Here is a 19,951-nt window from a genome sequence, read left to right on the forward strand (position 1 = left end):
ATCACTTCCTGTTGATTTTGGGTTACTGAACAGGAAGTGACTCAAAATCAACAGTAAGTGACCTGTAGTAACCCTGAAATGAACATGAATTGACCTATAAATGCCCCCAAAACCGTGAAGACCGGCTACGAATGCTTTGTTTCAGTGCCACTGACGGTCAAAATAGATTGGATGTCTAGAGCCGTCAATGGCAGCCAATGAGCTATTATAGTGGAAGATTTTGGTAACAACCTGTTGGTTCCTTTTTGTTTTTTTCTGAACAGTGACACCTATCGATATATTGTCACACCACTAGTTGAAACAGCACAGATTAGCAGCTAATATCTTCAAAAACCATAGCTAAAAAAATCACTAAATACTAGTAAAGCACCAGTGGTTTTATATATATATATATATATATATATATATATATATATATATATATATATATAGTAGGGCTGTCAAACGAATAAAATTTTTAATCGAGTTAATTACAGCTTAAAAAGTAATTAATCGTAATTAATCGCAATTCAAATCATCTATAAAATATGCCATATTTTTCTGTAAATTATTGTTGGAATGGAAAGATACGACACAAGATGGATATATACATACAACATACGGTACATAAGTACTGTATTTGTTTATTATAGCAACAAATCAACAAGATGGCATTAACATTATTAACATTTTCTTAAAGCGATCCATGGATAGAAAGACTTGTAGTTCTTAAAAGATAAATGTTAGTACAAGTTATAGAAATTTTAGATTAAAACCCCTCTTAATGTTTTCGTTTTATTAAAATTTGTAAAATTTTGAATCAAAAAATAAACGAGTAGCTCGCCATTGTTGATGTCAATAATTACACCATGCTCATGTATTGTGCTGAAACCCATTATATCATTTGGACCCAAGCGCCAGCAGAGGGCGCCAAACACCAAAAAACAAGTAACAAGCGGACATTACACTGCTGTCATTTTAATCTGTTTGAGCGGGCATGTGTGTTAATTGCGTCAAATATTTTGATGTGATTAATTAAAAGAATTAATTACCGCCCGTTAACGCAATAATTTTGACAGCCCTAATATATAGTTAACTCAGTGGCTGCCATTGACAGCAATACACGTCCATTCATTCACATCCAACCCTCCCACTTCAAATGTATTGGACAACAACTCTTGTTAAACTCATTTAAATTCTCGGAGCCTCCAAAATGGAAGTTTATCATCATCAATGGCAGTGAAACAGTTAAACTCACAGTGGATCAGATTTACCCATTCCTATTTTTCCTGGATTTAAGTAACAAATGTTACAGAAGGGTGACGCTTAGCAAAAGAACAGTGTGGGAGTGGGCCACTTAAGGATGCTGTGTGAACGCGTCCAGTTTAATCTCCCCAATCAAGACTTGGTGGTGGGATTAATCCACGTAGCCCCCCGCCAACTACTACCATAATCCCTAAAAGCAATTTTGATCAGCATATGCTGTCTCCGTTAAAGCACGCAAACTGGCTACGCTAAGCTTGTTTTTTTGTCTAAACACACAACATGATCGTTTGCAAACCTGCTAAGGGATGGATTTTAGAGCCATCCGTTTTTGTTTTTTTTTAACAGGTTTATAGTATAGTAAAGTACCATGTTGAAATCGTCGTTTGTACATTATGATGATTAAATGAACAGTTTTAAAGTGATTATAGAGAGTAAAAATATACTTTCTATGTGTTGCAATTAGCATTGCATGGATACCGTTTCGACGCTAAAATAAAATCATCGGTACCAAGTACCGGGTACTAAGAAATAACGCTGATGCTGCACAATATGTACCAATGTACCATGTAAGTACAAGTACCAGTTAAGTACCATGTTGCAATGTTATAGTGGGGGGAAAAAATCGTTGTTTGTAAATTTTGGTGATTAAATGAACACTTTTAAACTGATTATATAGAGTAAAAATAAAGTTTATATGTGTTGTGATTGGGGTTGCACAGATACCGATACGGCGCTAAATTAACGTCATCAGTACTAAGTACCAAGTACTAGGAAATAGCACACAAGCAAGTACCAGTAAAGTATCATGTTGAAATGCTAAAATGGAAAAAAAATAAAATGTTGTTTGTACATTTTGGTGATTAAATGAACCATTTTAAACTGATTATAGAGAATAAAAATATACTTTAAATGTGTTGCGATTAGTGTTGCACCTATACGGCGCTAAAATGACGTCATCGGTACTAAGTACCGGGTAGACATGTGCCGATTACCGGTTTCAAGGTATACCGTGGTATGAAAAGGTCAAGGTTTCAAAACCGCAAAAATATCCGTCATACCGCTGTTGACAACGTTCTTTCTGACAATGACAATAAAGTTCTGTTCTATTTTATTCTATTTTTTCCCCCATCGGAGAAAACGAAATCGCTCGTATGGGAATACTTCGGCTACAGAAAAGTTACAGCCGGCCGCGGCTTAGACGAGGAGGGCCAACCGACATGTAAAACATGTTTGCGGAGGGCGGCTGCCGAGGACGCAATACCTCCAATATGATTTCGCATTTATACAAAATTAAAGGTTAGTAAACACTGTCATAAACGTTTCCCACCAGCTACGAGTTAACTCTAGTGTGTTTAGTGTGTCTAGCGGTGGTAAAACGTGGTGTTTTTTTCTCTCTGGCAACTGTGTTGAGAAAGAATGTGTGTATAATGTAAACATGACACGAGTCAAACACATGTATTTTTTATGCAAAATAATTCAATTATTTTTGTTCTGATGGTAATAATGTAGAGCTGTAGTTCTAGGTTTAGACTCACCTAAAGGACTGCATTTATTTTAATTTCATTTAAAATATTTTGTTTGTTTTTTTTTTTTTTTTTTTTTTTTTTACAGCAATACCGTGAAACAGTGTTATTTTGGCTTAAGGTTTTCATACCATCAGAATATCATACTGGCACATGCCTAGTACCAGGTACTAAGAAATAACACGCCAATGCTACACAATATCTACTCTTCGAGATAGAGTCTCAAACTGCTGGTCGACCGACCCCAAATCGGCGCTAGCTACACACGCCCCAGGATGATGACGGACGTCCAATCATGTGGCGTCCAAATCAGTTGAGTTCATCGCTAGTAGATGTCCAATCCATTTGAAATTGGAGGGTAATTGGAGGGTGGTAGCGAATGAATGTTCTTCATCCAACTTCAAATGGATTGGAGGTCCAGCGTGTATTTAAAAAAGAAAAAAATGTTGTATCAGTAAAATATCGGCAAGGATATCGGAATCGAGCCAAAAATTGGTATTGGTGCAACACTAGTTGTGATGGTTAAAACTGGTTAATAAAAATGAACTGCTTGGAAAAACATGCAGACTCATAAAGTTGCATGTGTGTTTTATTCACTGAAATAATATTTCAGACCCTCAAGATACAGCTCATGGGGTACTGGGAATCCCATTTTGAGAACCACTGATTGACCATTAAATTATGGGCTGCCGTTGATGTACTGTTAAAAGTCTGTTTTTCAACTTTCTTAATTACACATTGTAATTGTACTTACATAAAACACTAAAATTGGTCTCTTTTTTCCAGTTTTTCACTGGCCAAAAAACATTTTTTCACCCATTTCAAAGCTCAAAAATACATACACAAGATGATCCGTCATTGGCTGGCACTGACGGATATAGACGTCCCATCCATTTTGACACCCAGACAAAATGGATGGGACGTGTATCTCCATGAATGGCACGGAGTGAGTTAAGACAGTTGTGGGTCTGTGCATTTTTAAACATTGTAACTAAGATGGATCATCTTACTTACCATTGAGTCCATTAGGGATGCTCCTGTGATGGTGCGGCACCGACAGGTCGTCCATGGACCTCCGCGTCATGGTTTGCCCCAACTTGGCGGTCTCTGGGGCGGCTTTGTTGACATTGGTGTGGTTGTGGTGGTGGTTGTGGTGATGGTCCGGACTCCCTGCGCTTCCAGCGCTGGAGGTGCTGCTCCCGTCCCCCACGTCCCGGACGGTTCCGGTGCCCCCGTTGAGGTTGCTCAGGCTGGACTGGCTGTCTATGGAGCTCCTGGAACCGGCTCCGTTCCTCTCCTCGTCCAGCATGAGGATGATCTCCTTGAGCTCGGCGTTCTCCCGGAGAACCGTCTCCTGGTTGGCCTCGAGTTCTTTGAGCTTCAACATGTAGGTACCAACTTCCTTCCACATGGCGCTGGCAGTGTAGCGGCCGAAGCGTTGCCACTCCCGGGACAGCTTCTTGCCTTTTTGTCGGTCATCGTCCAGGAAGCAGCAGAGTTCTCGGAGCTCCTGGTTGTCATCCTGAAGCTTCTGGTTGACCTCCTTCAGGCTCCGGATCTCGTGGAGGTGCACCTGGAGCCGCCGGTTGATGTCCTTCATCAGGTTGCCGTGCTCGATCATCAGGTTCATCTTCTCGCCGTCGACTCGGCGCAGCAGGCGGAGGAGCTCCTCCTTGCCGCCGCGGAGGAGCTCGCCGTCGGTCAGCTGGGCCAGGTCGTCCCCCGCCACCTCGGACTGGTTCTTGGCCATGGCTCGGTGTGTCTACTGGGTTATTTCGAAAACAAAAAATCGCGCTCACCCGAGCCTCAACTGTGGAATGGTGTTAAAACACATTCTGGAGGTAGCAATTTAAAAAATGTCAAAGTCAGTACACGGGAGAAGAGAAGAAACAATTAAATCACGCGCAAATTTCGCCGTCTCATCGAGCAATTAACATCCGAGCGGGTCGAGCGGTGTCACCGAGCCTCCGCTGGACATCTCGCCGAACCAAAGGGAACCTAACGTGGAGCTCAACAAGCGAGAGGTGAGGAGCCAGGTTGGTTTCGCTTGAAAATTTTTTAAAAAATAGCCGGAAAAAAAGAAAAGAGTCCTTCTTGGGTACGCTTCGCTGAGTACCCTGCTGCCACCGGGCTGCTAAGCCTCTTTAGCGGGATTGGAGCCTCACAGGAGCGGCTGGCTGGAATTAGCGTCGGTGGTGGTGGTGGGCCCCCCTCCTTTCTCCGTCCTCGTCCAAACATTGGACTTTGAACGCGGCCAATCAAGACGAAGGAGGGGGCGAGACGGAGGGAGGACTGAAGAGGGAGGGGGCGGCAGGTAGAAAACGAGCGAGGCTGAGTCTCGCGAGATTTTTTAGCCTCGAGAGAACTGAACGAGACGTCAGTGCGTCAGCCATGCTGCATGTGGCAGGTATCGCTATCGCTGGTAAAACTGATTTAAAAACAAAACAGTTTTTTTCTAGGTCATTTTTGTGAGATTAATCTACATCTGTTTTTTTTATCTGTAAGCACTAGGTTTTTTGGCATTTTTATGTGCAATGCAAAATTATTGCAAAGCGATATGTAGCAAAATAATACCTGTTATGCCATGTTATTACAGGAGACCTAACAAAATGTAACATCGAGTGTTACTGCACTGCTGCCGAAATGTAATACAGTTATCCCTCGCTACTTTGCGCTTCAAACTTCGCGCTGTCAGTCCATCGCGCTTTTTTTTTTCAATTAAAAAATACAGTATGTATTTAAAAATGTTAAGATATATGCAAGTATACATGTACAAATCGTTGTTTTCTTTTACATATGTCTCATTTGCATCATAGTAAGTACATTTGCAGTGCTTAAAAACATATGTTAAAAAGATGTTGGATCAACATTCCGCTGTCGATTCTATACTGTTGAATCAACGTCACTTTTGCACCCTCAATTAATGTTGTTTCAATGTTGAAATCCTTACAAGACCTAAATGTCATTTTGATTATTAATAATATTGGACCAACACTGAATCAATGTTATGTTTTCGACCAAATCACCCGCTTATCGATAATTCAATGACTTATCAATCATATTTCCCGGTCAATCGTAAATCAACTATTTGTCAACATTAGTTCATCAACTATAAAACAATGTTACCCAACCACCGCCTGACATACTATAGAACAACGTTATTTCAACGTCACTTGACATCGAAGATACTGATGACTTTGATGGAAAATCAACGTTCATTCAATGTCGATCTGCTATCAGTCTTCAGCTCAATTACGTCTGCTCATTGAAATATACGTTTTTTTTGTTTTGTTTTTAATTATACTTTGGGGGGGTATGTCTTGTGTGTATCTCTTTCCAATGCTGTTAAGCTGAATGAATACATTGAACACACAAAAACAAAAAAAATTATTGGGGCACTTCTACTTCGCGGATTTTTTATTTTCGCGCGAGGGGGTAACCATAACCGCGAAAAACGAGGGATCACTACGTGGAAATTAGCTAATGTTGATTCTGAAAAATGTATCCATTATAAGTTAAACTGATATTGAAGAATATCAAAAATGCCGATTGCATGAAAGCTAAAGCATGCAGGGGGAAAAACTGATGGCCTATTTGACATCAGCGAGCAAAAATTGTATATAGAATTGTATAGAAATCAGTTGGGGACAAAACAACAGAAAATGAAAAAATAACTTGTAGGCGAGTGTAATTGAACACATGAGGAATGAATCTGTACAACGTTTGTAATATTGCTGCTGTGATGAGATGCAAAAATATGAGATGTTATAAATATTCAAATAAGACATTTAAATTATGAATACATCCTGCAATGTAGATGTTGTAGTGCATCATTTGGCCACAAGAGAGCAGCAAAGACTATCTGAAGACAACAGGTAGTTTAAATGGCATACAAATAAAAGGTGCTTAAATTATACTGTAAGTGTGCAGTTTGCGAATTTCTTAGAACTCTGATAATGGAGTAAAGAATAAATAATTACAAAAAAAGTTAATGGGCGCAGCCAATTTATTATGTCAGTTATACCCACGCACATACACACTAATAAACTCGAGCACAGGTGCATGTGATTGTGGGTATTAATGAAATAACAAAGAAGGGTAGGAAAATAGTACTCACATTTGATTAACTTGAATAGTATGGACATTGATGAAATGCCTGAAAATATAATTTTTATTTAGGGTTTTCTCTATTATTTATCACATCAGAAAAATGATTTTTGTGTGTGTGTGTGTTTTGAACATATTAAAGTCAAATTTAAAATTAAGTTCACATAATAGTAGTGTTGAACTGTTTGTATTGAGTAATGCTCAACATCGTCCATATTTTTATTTTTTAAAAATACTTCCAAAAAAAAAAAACATTTAATATCTTTACAAAGTCTTTTAAAATCTTTTTAGAAAATACAATATAAGATTTTTTTATGTACAAAAATATAAAATCATGTTTCTCTGGATGGTTTCATGTTTCAATTTTACAAAACGCTTTTGCTCCATTTTGCAAGACAGTTTAACAACTCAGAATTTAAAAACAAACAAAAAACACAATATTACAGTAATAAAGTTAGAATAATTTATAAATGAAGCGATAGTATTACAACTTTTGCATCAGTATTTAAAATTCTCTTGTAGTTTGAATTCATATTTCCATAGGAAGTTTTCCTAAAAGTAACATAATAGAGTATCACAAGAATAAAGTCATGATATTTAAAAAAAAAAAAAAAAAAATGCATGAATGGAGTATTGTGAGATGATTATAGTTGCAACTAACATTATTATCGTTCAGAGTTTGGTCTGGCAGGAAACCTTGTTGTCATCCATGGCAATACCTTCTTTATAGTATTCTTCCTCTACAGCTTTAGTTGGATTCTTATACTCGTAGTATTCCACCACTGGGTAAGTAACGGCGGTCAACAACAGCACTGTCAGCAGGATGTAAAGTTTGTACTCCAGACACAGGAAGGTACTGTACGCGAACGCGATGACGAAGCCCAAAGACTCCCACATGCGGTAGTTGGCGAAGGCCGCCTCCTTATCGGCCGGGAACAGGATACCGTACAGAGCTGCCGTGATAAAAAACAACAACATAAGAAATACAAAGTTGCTTCCTGAAAGGACTAGTTAAAAGTGTTTTTGTGTCCTGACCATTGGTCTGCGTCTGCCAGACGGCGTCGGCCATTCCCCACAAGGCGGGAAACACGAAGAAGATGCCCAATTCGTCAGGATGAGGTCTCCAGAACAACAGCGCGATAATGCAGGAAAAGTTAGCCACCGCCGCTAAAGAAGAAAAAAAAATCAGTAGTGCTGTGAAGGATTATGCTTCAGTGCCAGTGATGTTGCAAGTATATTGTCAAAATAAAAACAGCACATTCTAAGACAAATACGGGGATTTTTACCCAGGAGGAAGAGCAATGCCCTCCCTGTATAGCGAGCCAGTCGTCCGAAGAGGAAGGAGCAAAGCGAATTGGACGCCCCGAAGCACATCATGACAAAGCCCACGTAGTGAATTCCCAAAGCGCACGTCACATAATTCTGAAAAGAAACACAACATATAGGACACTGTTATTTGTGGTGAGAAAGTGCAAATGCTGCCTTTTTTCAGTTCATAGTGATATTTGACTGCTAATGGAAATGAATGAGTTTCAAGTATAAGAATCCATATTATACTTTCTAATAATTTCTTCTCAATATTGCGGAAATTGTCCCTTTTATTTTTCCAAGCTTGAGGCTGCAAACAAAGAAAATTAACAAGAAATGAAGCCCCTCCAAGAGGTTTACAATTGCTTAAAACTGCTAAAGAAGCGTCAAAAGTCACTTCAACATAGTTCCTTGGAATCAAGCTCCCACAAGATGGAGGCAAAGCACTACTTTTGTGTAAATGAAGCTGTACAACAAACTTCAAGATAGTTTCTTAGAATCCACCTGCCACAACATGGCAGCAAAACACTTTTTTCCTCCAAAATAAAACTCTTCAACTCACTTTAACATATTTCCTTTAAACCAAATGGTGACAAAGACAAACCACTACTTTCATGAAAAGGAAGCTCCAAAACTCATTTCCTTGGAATCCAGCTCCCACAAGTTGAAGAAAAGCACTACTCTTGCTCATATGAAATTCCTCACCTCACTTCAACATAGTTCATTGGCACCAAAACAGCAAAAAACAGGCTACAATAGACTACTTTGGTCTAAATGAAGCTCTCCAACTAACTTTAAGATAGTTTATTGAAAAAAAAACTGCCACAACATAGCAGCAAAACACTTTTTTTTTTTTTCAAAATAAAACTATTCAACTCACTTTAACATAGTTCCTAGGAACCAAATGGTGACAAACCACTACATTCAATAAAATGAAGCTCCACAACCCTCTTCAACATAGTTCCTTGGAATCAAACTCCCACAACATGGAGGCAAAGCACTACTTTGAAATTCCTCACCTCACTTTAACATAGTTCATTGGCACCAAAACAGCAAATACAAGCTACAATGGACTACTATGAAGCCCTACAACTAACTTCAAGATAGTTTCTTCAATTAAAGATGTCACAACTAGGCAGCAAAACACTTTTTTTTTCAAAATAAAACTCTTCAACTCACTTTAACATGGTTCCTAGGAACCAAATGGTGACAAACCACTACATTCATTAAAATTAAGCTCCACAACCCACTTCAACAAAGTTCCTTGGAATCAAGCTCCCACAACATGGAGGCAAAGCAGTACTTTGAAATTCCTCACCTCACTTTAACATAGTTCATTGGCACCAAAACAGCAAAAACAAGCTACAATGGACTACTATGAAGCCCTACAACTAACTTCAAGATAGTTTCTTCAATTAAAGATGTCACAACTAGGCAGCAAAACACTTTTTTTTTTTTCAAAATAAAACTCTTCAACTCACTTTAACATGGTTCCTAGGAACCAAATGGTGACAAACCACTACATTCATTAAAATTAAGCTCCACAACCCACTTCAACAAAGTTCCTTGGAATCAAGCTCCCACAACATGGAGGCAAAGCACTACTTTGAAATTCCTCACATCACTTTAACATAGTTCATTGACTCCAAAACAGCAAAAACAGGCTACAAACCACTACTTTTGTCTAGATGAAGCTCTCCTAACTTCAAGATAGTGTCTTCAAATAAAGCCGCCACAACAAAGCAGCAAAACACTATTGGACAATGGACTACTATGAAGCCCTACAACTAACTTCAAGATAGTTTCTTCAATTAAAGATGTCACAAATAGGCAGCAAAACACTTTTGTTTTTCCAAAATAAAACTATTCAACTCACTTTAACATATTTCCTAGGAACCAAATAGTGACAAACCACTACATTCAATAAAATGAAGCTCCCCAACCCACTTCAACATAGATGGAGGCAAAGCACTACTTTGAAGTTCCTCACCTCACTTCAACATAGTTCATTTTCACCAAAACAGCATAAACGACCCAAAGTGCACTACTTTTGCTCTACAACAATCTTTAAGAGCTTCTTCCTCAAAATAAAAGTCTTTAACTCACTTCAACATTGATCCTAGGAACCAAATGGTGACAAAGCACTACTTTTTGTTATCATGAAGCTCCAAAACTCGTTATAACATCATTCCTTGGACTCACTTATAATACTTTTAGCTAAACACCAAGCAGCCACAAGATGGTGCCAATACCTATTTGCTAAATGAAGTATCTCAACTAACTTCCACTTAGTTTCTTTGCAAAAAGCTGCCAAAAAAATGACACTAAAGCACTACTGTTATGAAATATTGATAATAGACCTTCGTGTACTCCCCAGACAGGAAGCTTTGCTCGAAGCCGCTGTACATGGTGAGCGGGATAAGGATGAGCAGTCGCCAGTCCTTCAGAAGACGAAAAGTGGCGAGGAAAGTGTGGCAAAAAGGCTCTCGGTTGCCACGGAAACGGCTCGTCTGGTCCTGGTCGATGTTGTCCAGGAAAATAGCCACGATCAGCATGGCCAGCACTCCCACGCCTGTTGCGGAAATAAACACGTCGATCATCGCGAGTCGTACGGAACGTTACGTAGCATGGACATTACCGATGTAGCATCCGACCAACGTCCACACCAACTCCTGCGCCGGCCTGCTGGTGGTGCTGTTGGAAGTGATCACTAGGCCGCAGTCGGACGCACCGCAAGTCTGCAGCTGCTCGTCCGAAATGATTGCTGGCAACATCAGCGAAAACAACAAATGATAGAATTTCTGAGAAGTTTTATAATTTATTTCATTCATGAACTTTGTAAAAAAACATACTTTGTTTGATGTTGTTGTTGTTTTTTTGTTTTTTTTGATTAAGCAATTGTTCCACTTTATACATTTTTTTTTCTAAACATTGCCCCCATTCCATAGTTTTGAATGATTAATAGGTTGTGTTTTATATACTTTTATAAACTCCTTGGTTTTGTTAAATCATTCTTTTGTTTTAAACTATTTTTTTTTCATTTCAACTTAATTAACTCATTTTCTGCTATTGACAGCGCTAGATGTCCCATCCATTTGAAGTAGAAGGGTTGGCAACAAATGAACAAATGTTCATTCGCTGCCAACACTTCCACTTCAAACGGATTGGATGTCTACAAGTGATAAACTAATTTGAATTTACAGCATTTACAATAAAATATACAATGGAACATATCTTTTACATTTTTTTTTCAATGTGTAGGACTGTCCAATCACTGCCAAGCTGTCTTAATTCAAATGAATTGGACATCTATCGCCATTAACAGCATCCTTTGAGGTAATTATTAATACATTTTCATTGACTTTTACTGTTTGATATCACTTCTAAACCTAGCACATTTTCAGGACTTTAAGTTGCACCTTTTAATAGTTTGACTGGTCCTGCGAACTATACTCACGTGTGACTTATACATGCTTTTTCTCACTCTGATAGCCGATAGTCTGTTGCTTAAGCTATAGTTATTTGAAAAACTTTAAAAATGCTATGCTAGCAGATGCCTATTTGGTCGATTGTTCTACATTTTAAAATGGTTACTTTAACTTATGTTTGTTCTTGTTTTCTGCAAAAAAAAAAAAAAAGAAGTTGTTTTTGGCAGCCCTTTTAATTTTCATCGTAATCTTAGTCTTTTGGATGACAATACTTTTTAATATTAGTCTTATTTTAGTCATTTCCAAATGTGTGTCTTCGTCTAGTTGTAGTTGACGTTTACTCAGTATTTTCGTCTGTAAATTTCGAAAGCTTCACTCCATAAAATTACCATTCACAGACAAACACATATTGGATCATTTACAAGAATCTAAAAAATTATCACGTGATAATACACACTCAGCAGGAAAGCAGTACATTATTTTCAATTAATTATTGGACAGGAAGCCACAAACTGGCGTTAGCAATAGCCTAATGCTAGCACGAATGCTGTGTTAATGCTACTAGTTACATTTAGTGTGTGATGATCACTCAGTACAGACTTTTAAAAGCAAAGGCATCATTGTAAAACAAATCTTACCATGTGTGTCTCTAAACAAGCAATGAGGAGACTGGAGAGCACACTAATGGGTGAGTTGGGAGGACACAGCACGTCACATGAGTGACACATCCAGATACTGCTACAATGCAGGCTAACTACACAAAATGTCACACTTTGTGAACATGTGACGGAAACTATGGCGCATTTCTGTCTAGTCAGACAAAAACTGGCATTCGTGTCGTTATCTTTTAGTCTCCCAAGGCACGTTTTTAGCTTGTTAGCTTGTTGTTAGCTTGAAGTTGTTCGTCGACGAAATATTTACGTTATAGTCATTGTTGATGAAAACAACACTGGTGCTTCTCTAAAGAATTGCTCCAAAAATTTTTTTCCTCTTGATTGTGTATTATTTGGCTACTGAGTCTGATAGTCGATCAATCAACAATACGATCGCTCCTATTAGGCGTAAAGCTCAACTGTATTGATGGCGCTTCTTACTTATGTTGGTGTCTTGTCCAAAAATGAGCGATGACATGAGGTTCCCCCACACAGCCGACGACTGAAAGATGAAGAAGAAGATGCCGAAGTACTGGTTGATAATGTCCGGACCCTTCTTGCCCTCTTTGGCCGCCTGCACATTGCCTGAGATGGTGAGGTAAGTGCACTTGGCTGACCATAGAGGTGAGCCACCCAAACCCAGGATCACTGAGGTAGGGATCAACGTGTACCTGAAAAAAAAAATTCATCTTGAAAAATTGATTTTGTTTTCGTGACGGACGGTCATAGATGTTTGTTACCATCCCGGGTAGAGGTTCCCGAAGGAGTAGGAGACGTAGCAAGCCATGCCGGCCACGATGGTCCACTTGCAGCCCAGGTTCTTGATCATGAGGGGAGGGAGGAACATGGAGGAGATGATGATGGACGCGTAGATGACGCTGAGAGACGCCACGCCCATGCCCTCCTCCGCATTCAGGCTGCTCTGAAAATGTTGGGATGAAAAAGTACAGATTCACGCATATTTGTCTAGAAATCATCTATTTCAAATTGTGTAAACTCACTGGCTGCCATTGATGAAAACAGACGTTCAATCTATTTGAATAAACCAAACGGATTGGGCTTTGGAGTGATAAACTCATTTAAATGTATGGCTCATGTAATTTTCTTTTTTAAAACGGGAAGTTTTGGCGTGGCGCGTCTGACTCAACGTGAGCGCTATTTTAATTGAAACTAGTCAACATTTACAACATGATGCAATGCTCGTAAAAAGGTCGTAAAACATTTACAAATTGAGCTGAAAACTAAGATTTTTTTTTTCTGTTAGAAATATTTTATTCAAAATATGAAAACTACAAAATACACAAAATGGGTGAGAAAACTTTTTTTTTACAAGTATATGGGGAAAAAAAGCATGAATTTTTTTTTTTTTGGATGAAAAACAACATGAGAAAATGAATGAATATAGTGAACATAACACATTTTCTTAACAGAAAAATGAGGAAAAACAATATGAATGAAAACATATTTTTAAGAGGGATAACTAAATGGGAAACAAAAACAATTTTTAAAGTCATATGAATTTGTTAATTCGAAAAAAAATGAGAAAAAAATTAATCGTGAGGATTTTTTTTTTTAACAGGATGAGTAATAAAAGTAATTAAAATCATGTTTTAAAAGAGATTTTGGGTGATTTATGTTAAATTATAAAACAAAATGAGAAAATACATATAATATGTGAGAAAGGAACATGCTTTTGAGAGGAATGAACAATTAAAAATATAATTTAAAATAGTTTTTTAAATAACATCTGAATTATTTTGTATGAAAAACTAAATAATAAAAATAATTAAAATTATACAAATGTAAAAATCCCTCAGGCTCATACACTTACATTTGTATTTTTTCATTAATTTCAAAAGAATCAAAAATAAATAAACTATATAATAACAACAATACTAAACAGCTACTATTTACTTGCAAGCTCTGCAATCCGCCATACGCCGTGAAGAGCGACAGAAATCCTAGCGACACCACCAAAACGTTCTTGAAGTTGCGGCTGATCATGGCTGCTCGTACAAAAAAATCAAAAATCCCCCCCCCCCAAAAAAATTCAAATGTTCAGAATAATTGATCAACACAAGACCCGATGATCATATGGCAACTCCTAAGAGGAACTGCTGCTGAGTGGAAGATCCTTTCTGATAAATACTCCTTTACAGGCAAGAGCAAAGTTCACACGCATGCACAGATGCACTTATCTGAGGGCTTCACATCAATATTTGACAACATGATGCATTAAAAGTTTGTGATGAGCACTGTTTTATCACAACTGGTATCAGGAATCCACTTAGGAATTGGGACTAGGCTAGGATAGGCTTTCACATGCTATGACACCACGAGACTCTGAGATTTGTGTGACGTAATCAACCGGGGGCAGGACCAAACAACACATCTGTCCAAAAGAGATCAACTTTCTTTGTTGTTTTTAACTTTCCACGATATATTTTATACTTTTTTCTGCCCCGCCATGGAAGCATCTAATCCAGTACTTCTCAAATAGTGGGGCGGGCCCCCCCAGGGGGGCGCAGAGTGATGCTAGGGGTGGCGCATGTGACCTGAGGGAACATACTTTTTTGCTGAACTAGAATAAAGTGTAATTGCACATCTGCTGAGTAGGTGGCAGTGGCGCTCTCATTTTCAGCATGTGCGCAGTATTTTTGAACCAAACAAGAGCACACAGCAAAGAGCGCTGGAGATGTGAAAAGCTTAGACAAAGAAATATGACGAAGCGTATGTAGCATTTGGCTTTTGACTTTTAGTGCAGTTGGAGACAAGGAAAGACCAGTCTGTTTACTTTGTCTAAAAATGTTTGCAGTGGACAGCAGGAATTTTTTTTTCAGCTAAAAGGTGCCGAATATTGCCAACAATCGTCCCGCTTTGTCAGTGTTACATCAGAAAACTAGCAAGCACCGTCAGCATCACATAATGCAAAATAACCCAATACCACAGCAAAGGAGCTGATACTGCCTCCAGCAAAAGTAAAAACTCTCTGTCCAATGACACTGTCGTTTTTGTTCTATTAATTTTTGTTTTTTTAGTCTAATGGTTTGGCATATTGTCCTCTCGGGTTAATGTTGCTAACCAATTTGACTTTATGATTATTTTTTTATATGATTTTTTTCAGTATCAAACGGTCAAAAAATGTATCTTGAGTCTATTTTTACAGTATGGATGTGTTCTTTTTTTAACACTTTATTTTTTTTCTTTAATATTAAAAATGACACAATGTTATCCAGAAGTGTACTTATATTATAATATATATAATATATATTAGGGCTGTCAAAATTATCGCGTTAACGGGCGGTAATTAATTTTTTAAATTAATCACGTTAAAATATTTGACGCAATTAACGCACATGCCCCGCTCAGACAGATTTAAATGACAGTACAGTGTAATGCCCACTTGTTAATTGTGGTTTATGGAGTTGTGCCGCCCTCTGCTGGCGCTTGGATGCGACTGATTTTATAGGCTTCAGCACCCATGAGCATTGTGTAAGTAATTATTGACATCAACAATGGCAGGCTACAAGTTTATTTTTTGATTGAAATTTTTACAAATTTTATTCAATCGAAAACATTAAGAGGGGTTTTAATATAGAATTTCTATAACTTGTACTAACATTTATCTTTTAAGAACTACAAATCTTTCTATCCATGGATCGCTTTAACAGAATGTTAATAATGTTAATGCCATCTTGTTGATTTATTGTTATGATAAACAAATACAGCCCTTATGTACCGTATGTTGAATGTATATATCCATCTTGTGTCTTATCTTTCCATTCCAACAATAATTTACAGAAAAATATGGCATATTTTACAGATGGTTTGAATTGTGATTAATTACGATTAATTAATTTTTAAGCTGTAATTAACTCGATTAAAAATGTTAATCATTTGACAGCCCTAATGTACTGTATATATAATATACATAATATATATAAGAATTTTGTAGACAAATGATTCTACGGTATATTTACAGTGGCGGCAGAGAGTTAGGGGGCCACGGAACGTTTACGTTTTCCAATGGGGGGGGGGTAACAGAAAATAACTGAGAAGCACTGATCTAACCATTGCAGCGAAAGAACAAAGAAGGTCGATTCAGTTGACTCTAATACGTCGATGGACGATCTCTTTGCAAGTTCTCCATAGTTTATCAGCGCGGGAATAGGATCAATGGACAATTTCATTGGAAAGCGGAGTTTAAGTGTTAAAAGAACGTCGCGTGTTCACGCAGCAACAAGTAATTGACCTCAAGACCAAAAATGCTACGCTAAAAGCGACCATCGAGCCAACGGTAGTAACATACAATCGAAGCTGTCAAAAAGGAAACCAAGTTCATGAAAGAAACAATACTGGACAAGGGGTAGAGCTTGGGGGGGGGGGGCTCAAGGGGGCCCGGTTTGCAGGTGTAAAGGGGCTGTAGTTGGGCAAGGGAAGGGTCAAACAGAAAGCTGAGATGACGCTCGAAGCTGCAAAATAGGGCCATTTTACATGGTGACGTTCAGAGAATACGACACATTCCATCTTTGCATTAATATGGTTCCTCCTTGGTTCCGTCTCCATTTGAACGATGTCTCAATTCCGTGTGAAAACGATGTAGTATTCACACCAGGCCCTAGAGGGCAGTGCAGTTTTACAAGGTAACAGCCAATGATGCACTTCGTTGACAACAACCTACTCAGCCCGGAACACAACATACCAGCCCACTCGAAGCAAGGGCGTCCCCGCGTTTTATTTATTTTCTTCAAAGGCACAAAAATAGGAATATTTAATACATTTTAAAATATAAAAACAGTTTAATCAAATTAAATTATGGTGACGTTTCATGTTTGCTGTTTTGAATGTTTAGTAGGAGCGACTGCGCATGCCCAAAGTGACGTGTGCGTGTGCTGACGTCATTGGTGCAAGAGGGTTCCATTCATTTGGTGACGGAGCAATCCCCGCAATTGAATCGTTACTCTATTGGAGGCCGGAATCAAAAGTTTGTGTTTTCGCCGTCCGTTTTCGTCGTCATCATGTAAAGGCCGTTCTACAACACAATCGTTGCATCGTGGTGTTGCAGCGTCACCTTGTAAACGACCCCATATAGTGTTAAAATATCTATGTGGGAAGAGCCCACAACAAATTTTCCATAACCACCTGAGCCCCCACCCCATCCAAAAACAAACACACACACACTACACGATCCTCTGAGGAGGGCCCAGCAAATAATTGTTAATGAACAATGCATTAACTCAATGTCCAATTTATTTAAACTTGGAGGAGTGACTTTGGAGAGTGGACAGTACTTACAGTGCCCTCCATAATTATTGGCACCCCTGAAAAAGATGTGTTTTTTGCTTCTAATATTTTTTTAAATTCAAATAATATGGGACCTTAATGGAAAAAAAGAGAAAAATTCAACCTTCAATACAAGTGCATTCATTCAGTGGGGAAAAATCCCACATAGAGAAAAAAATATTTGACATCAAATAATGTGTGTCACAATTATTAGCACCCCTGGTGTTAATACTTTGTACAACCCCCTTTTGCCAACAAAACAAGGTCTGGGGACTGAGATGGCCATGGCAGGAGCTTGATTTTGTGTCTGGTGAACCATTTCTGTGTAGATTTGGCCATATGTTTAGGGTCATTGTCTTGCTGAAAGACCCAGTGACGACCCATCATCAGCTTTCGGGCAGAGGGGAACAGATTTTGATTTAAAATGTCCTGGTATTTCAAAGCATTCATGATGCCATGCACCCTAACAAGGTTCCCAGGGCCTTTGGAAGCCAAACAACCCCACAGCATCACTGACCCACCCCCATACTTCACAGTGGGTATGAGGTGCTTTTCAGCATGCGCATCTTTCGTGGCAAGCCAGACCCACTTAGAGTGTTTGTTGCCAAAAAGCTCAATCTTGGTCTCACACAAAAATACAGACGGTCCCAGTGTGCTTTGGTCAGATGAGACCAAGATCAAGATGATGATCAGCACCTCCAAATCTGAGCGCGTGCTCCTCGGTCAAAAAAAGGTGGAAGGCCCTCTCCGAGTCAGGGATGAGGTCCTTCCCCAAGTGGAGGAGTTTAAGTATCTTGATCACGAGTGAGGAAAGAATGGAGCGGGAGATCGACAGACCGGTCAGTTGACTCCGTATCGGTTCCTCGTGGTGAAGAAGCAGCTTAGTCGAAAGGTGAAGCTCTCCTTTTACCAGTCAATCTACATTCCAACCCTCACCTGTGGTCATGAGCTGTGGGTCATGACTGAAAGAAGCAGATCTCGGATACAAGCAGCCAAAATGAGTTTCCTCCACAGGGTGCCCGGGCTCTCCCTTAGAGATAGGGTGAGGAGCTCAGTCATCAGAGTTGCTGTCCCCATGACCCAACCTCAGATAAGCCGGAAAAGATGAAATAATGAGGTATTCAAATAATAATAATAATGCATCAACTCAATGTCCAATTCATTTAAACTGGGAGGACTGACTTTGAATGCTTATGTTTCAGTGCAATTCATTTTGAAATGAATTGGACGTCTAGTCAGGTCAATGGCAGCCACTGATTTAAATTTGACCGTCATGAAATAATCGCAATGATCTGACACGAGTTATTAGATAAATATTGCCGTGGCGTATTTTGGAGTTGTTTGGAGGTTCAAATAACAGCACTCATCCCGAATATACAATATCCCTCTCTGTTCAATCATTACTTACTTCGTAAACACTGTATACTAATTTGAGTGAATGATTCTTCATTCAGCGCTGATGTAATTTCTCTTCCTGTTTTGTCAAATTGTCCATGTCAATAAAGTTTTTGACCAAATAAAGATTAGTGTTTGTTGTCATAGTTATCACAGAAGCCAAGGAAAAGGGCAAAGGTTTATGCGGAGTTATTCCAAAGGCGTCGGCTGGTTGAATTTACGACCACTCGGCTAGTTGTTTACGGCGCTAAAAAGATTGCGTAAGGAACACACACACAAAATTTGAGTTTTTTTTTTAAACATAGGCTAGGTTCATACTGCAGGTTTTAATGCACAATTCCCGTGCCCATTCAGACTGCCTTTGTCCATTGAGCCCGTTCAAGAATTACGCATGCGCACTAATTCGCAGTCCGACACACACTGAGCAAACTGACCCGTATGCGCAGAAGCATCAAAACAAATACCTACGCACTGTGCACGCATGACGCACACACATAAGCCTTATTTGTGTTTGTCAGGTTGCCCCGATTCGGCCATGTAAGCAATACTGAAATATTGCTCATTTGGCGCACGGTAAGAAAACGAGCATTATCTGGCTTATCCTTTTCTTCATTGTATTTTTTTATGGCTGTGGTCAAGCCTGCCTGCTGCGTAGTAAAAACCGAGTTCACACTAGGCGCTAATGCTAATAAACAGCTACATAGCTGCAGTCTTGTATGCTACTCTTGCTCGTTGCTGATGTCTTTGCTGCATGAATTCCGATTTGGGAGACTTGACAGTTCAGACCGCCGCCACATTCTGGAAAAATGTGGCCCAGATCGGATTTAAACCATAGGCCTATACGAAAGTGACCCAAATTAGATTTGAAATGGTCCACTTCTATCAGACTTGTCCCGTTCAGACCGCCAAGCTAATGCCTCACTCGAGTCGAAAAAACACGAAAAAATCGGATTCGAGCATTAAGACCTGTAGTATGAACCTAGCCATATTTCTGTCACACTGCTGTTGC

The 19,951-nt window shown here is 38.9% G+C and overlaps 2 protein-coding genes and 1 long non-coding RNA gene across 5 annotated transcripts in view; 1 reads left to right on the forward strand and 2 right to left on the reverse strand.

Annotated features, from left to right (window-relative positions):
* ccdc85cb (coiled-coil domain containing 85C, b) overlaps positions 1-5,024 on the reverse strand; it is an 80,191-nt gene extending 75,167 nt beyond the window's left edge. The window contains exon 1 of one of the 2 annotated variants that reach the window (XM_057822174.1): positions 3,783-5,024. In XM_057822174.1, the coding sequence (XP_057678157.1) occupies positions 3,783-4,518 (736 nt within the window). In that variant the 5' untranslated portion in view covers positions 4,519-5,024. The remainder of the gene's footprint in view (positions 1-3,782) is intronic. The other variant, XM_057822175.1, reaches the window with a different exon arrangement.
* The window catches only part of LOC130907286 (uncharacterized), a 40,095-nt gene extending 27,134 nt beyond the window's left edge, over positions 1-12,961 (forward strand). Inside the window, exons 2-3 of the long non-coding RNA XR_009061438.1 lie at positions 11,445-11,519; positions 12,760-12,961. This is a non-coding gene — a long non-coding RNA (uncharacterized LOC130907286). The remainder of the gene's footprint in view (positions 1-11,444; positions 11,520-12,759) is intronic.
* unc93a (unc-93 homolog A) lies at positions 6,955-19,024 on the reverse strand. Of its 2 annotated transcripts, none has more exons than XM_057822172.1 (8): positions 18,956-19,024; positions 13,005-13,186; positions 12,706-12,935; positions 10,822-10,947; positions 10,544-10,755; positions 8,162-8,297; positions 7,911-8,042; positions 6,955-7,828 (listed from the first exon to the last, which is right to left on the reverse strand). In XM_057822172.1, the coding sequence occupies exons 1-8, from the start codon at positions 18,995-18,997 to the stop codon at positions 7,548-7,550; spliced, it is 1,341 nt and encodes a 446-aa protein (XP_057678155.1). In that variant the 5' UTR covers positions 18,998-19,024; the 3' UTR covers positions 6,955-7,547. The 2 variants fall into 2 exon arrangements, with proteins under 2 accessions (XP_057678155.1, XP_057678154.1); XM_057822171.1 differs by lacking the exon at positions 18,956-19,024 and adding an exon at positions 14,179-14,291.
* Between the last annotated feature and the right edge of the window lie 927 nt (positions 19,025-19,951).

The sequence above is a fragment of the Corythoichthys intestinalis genome, chromosome 19 (assembly GCF_030265065.1).
Source record: "Corythoichthys intestinalis isolate RoL2023-P3 chromosome 19, ASM3026506v1, whole genome shotgun sequence".
Lineage (NCBI taxonomy): Eukaryota > Metazoa > Chordata > Actinopteri > Syngnathiformes > Syngnathidae > Corythoichthys > Corythoichthys intestinalis.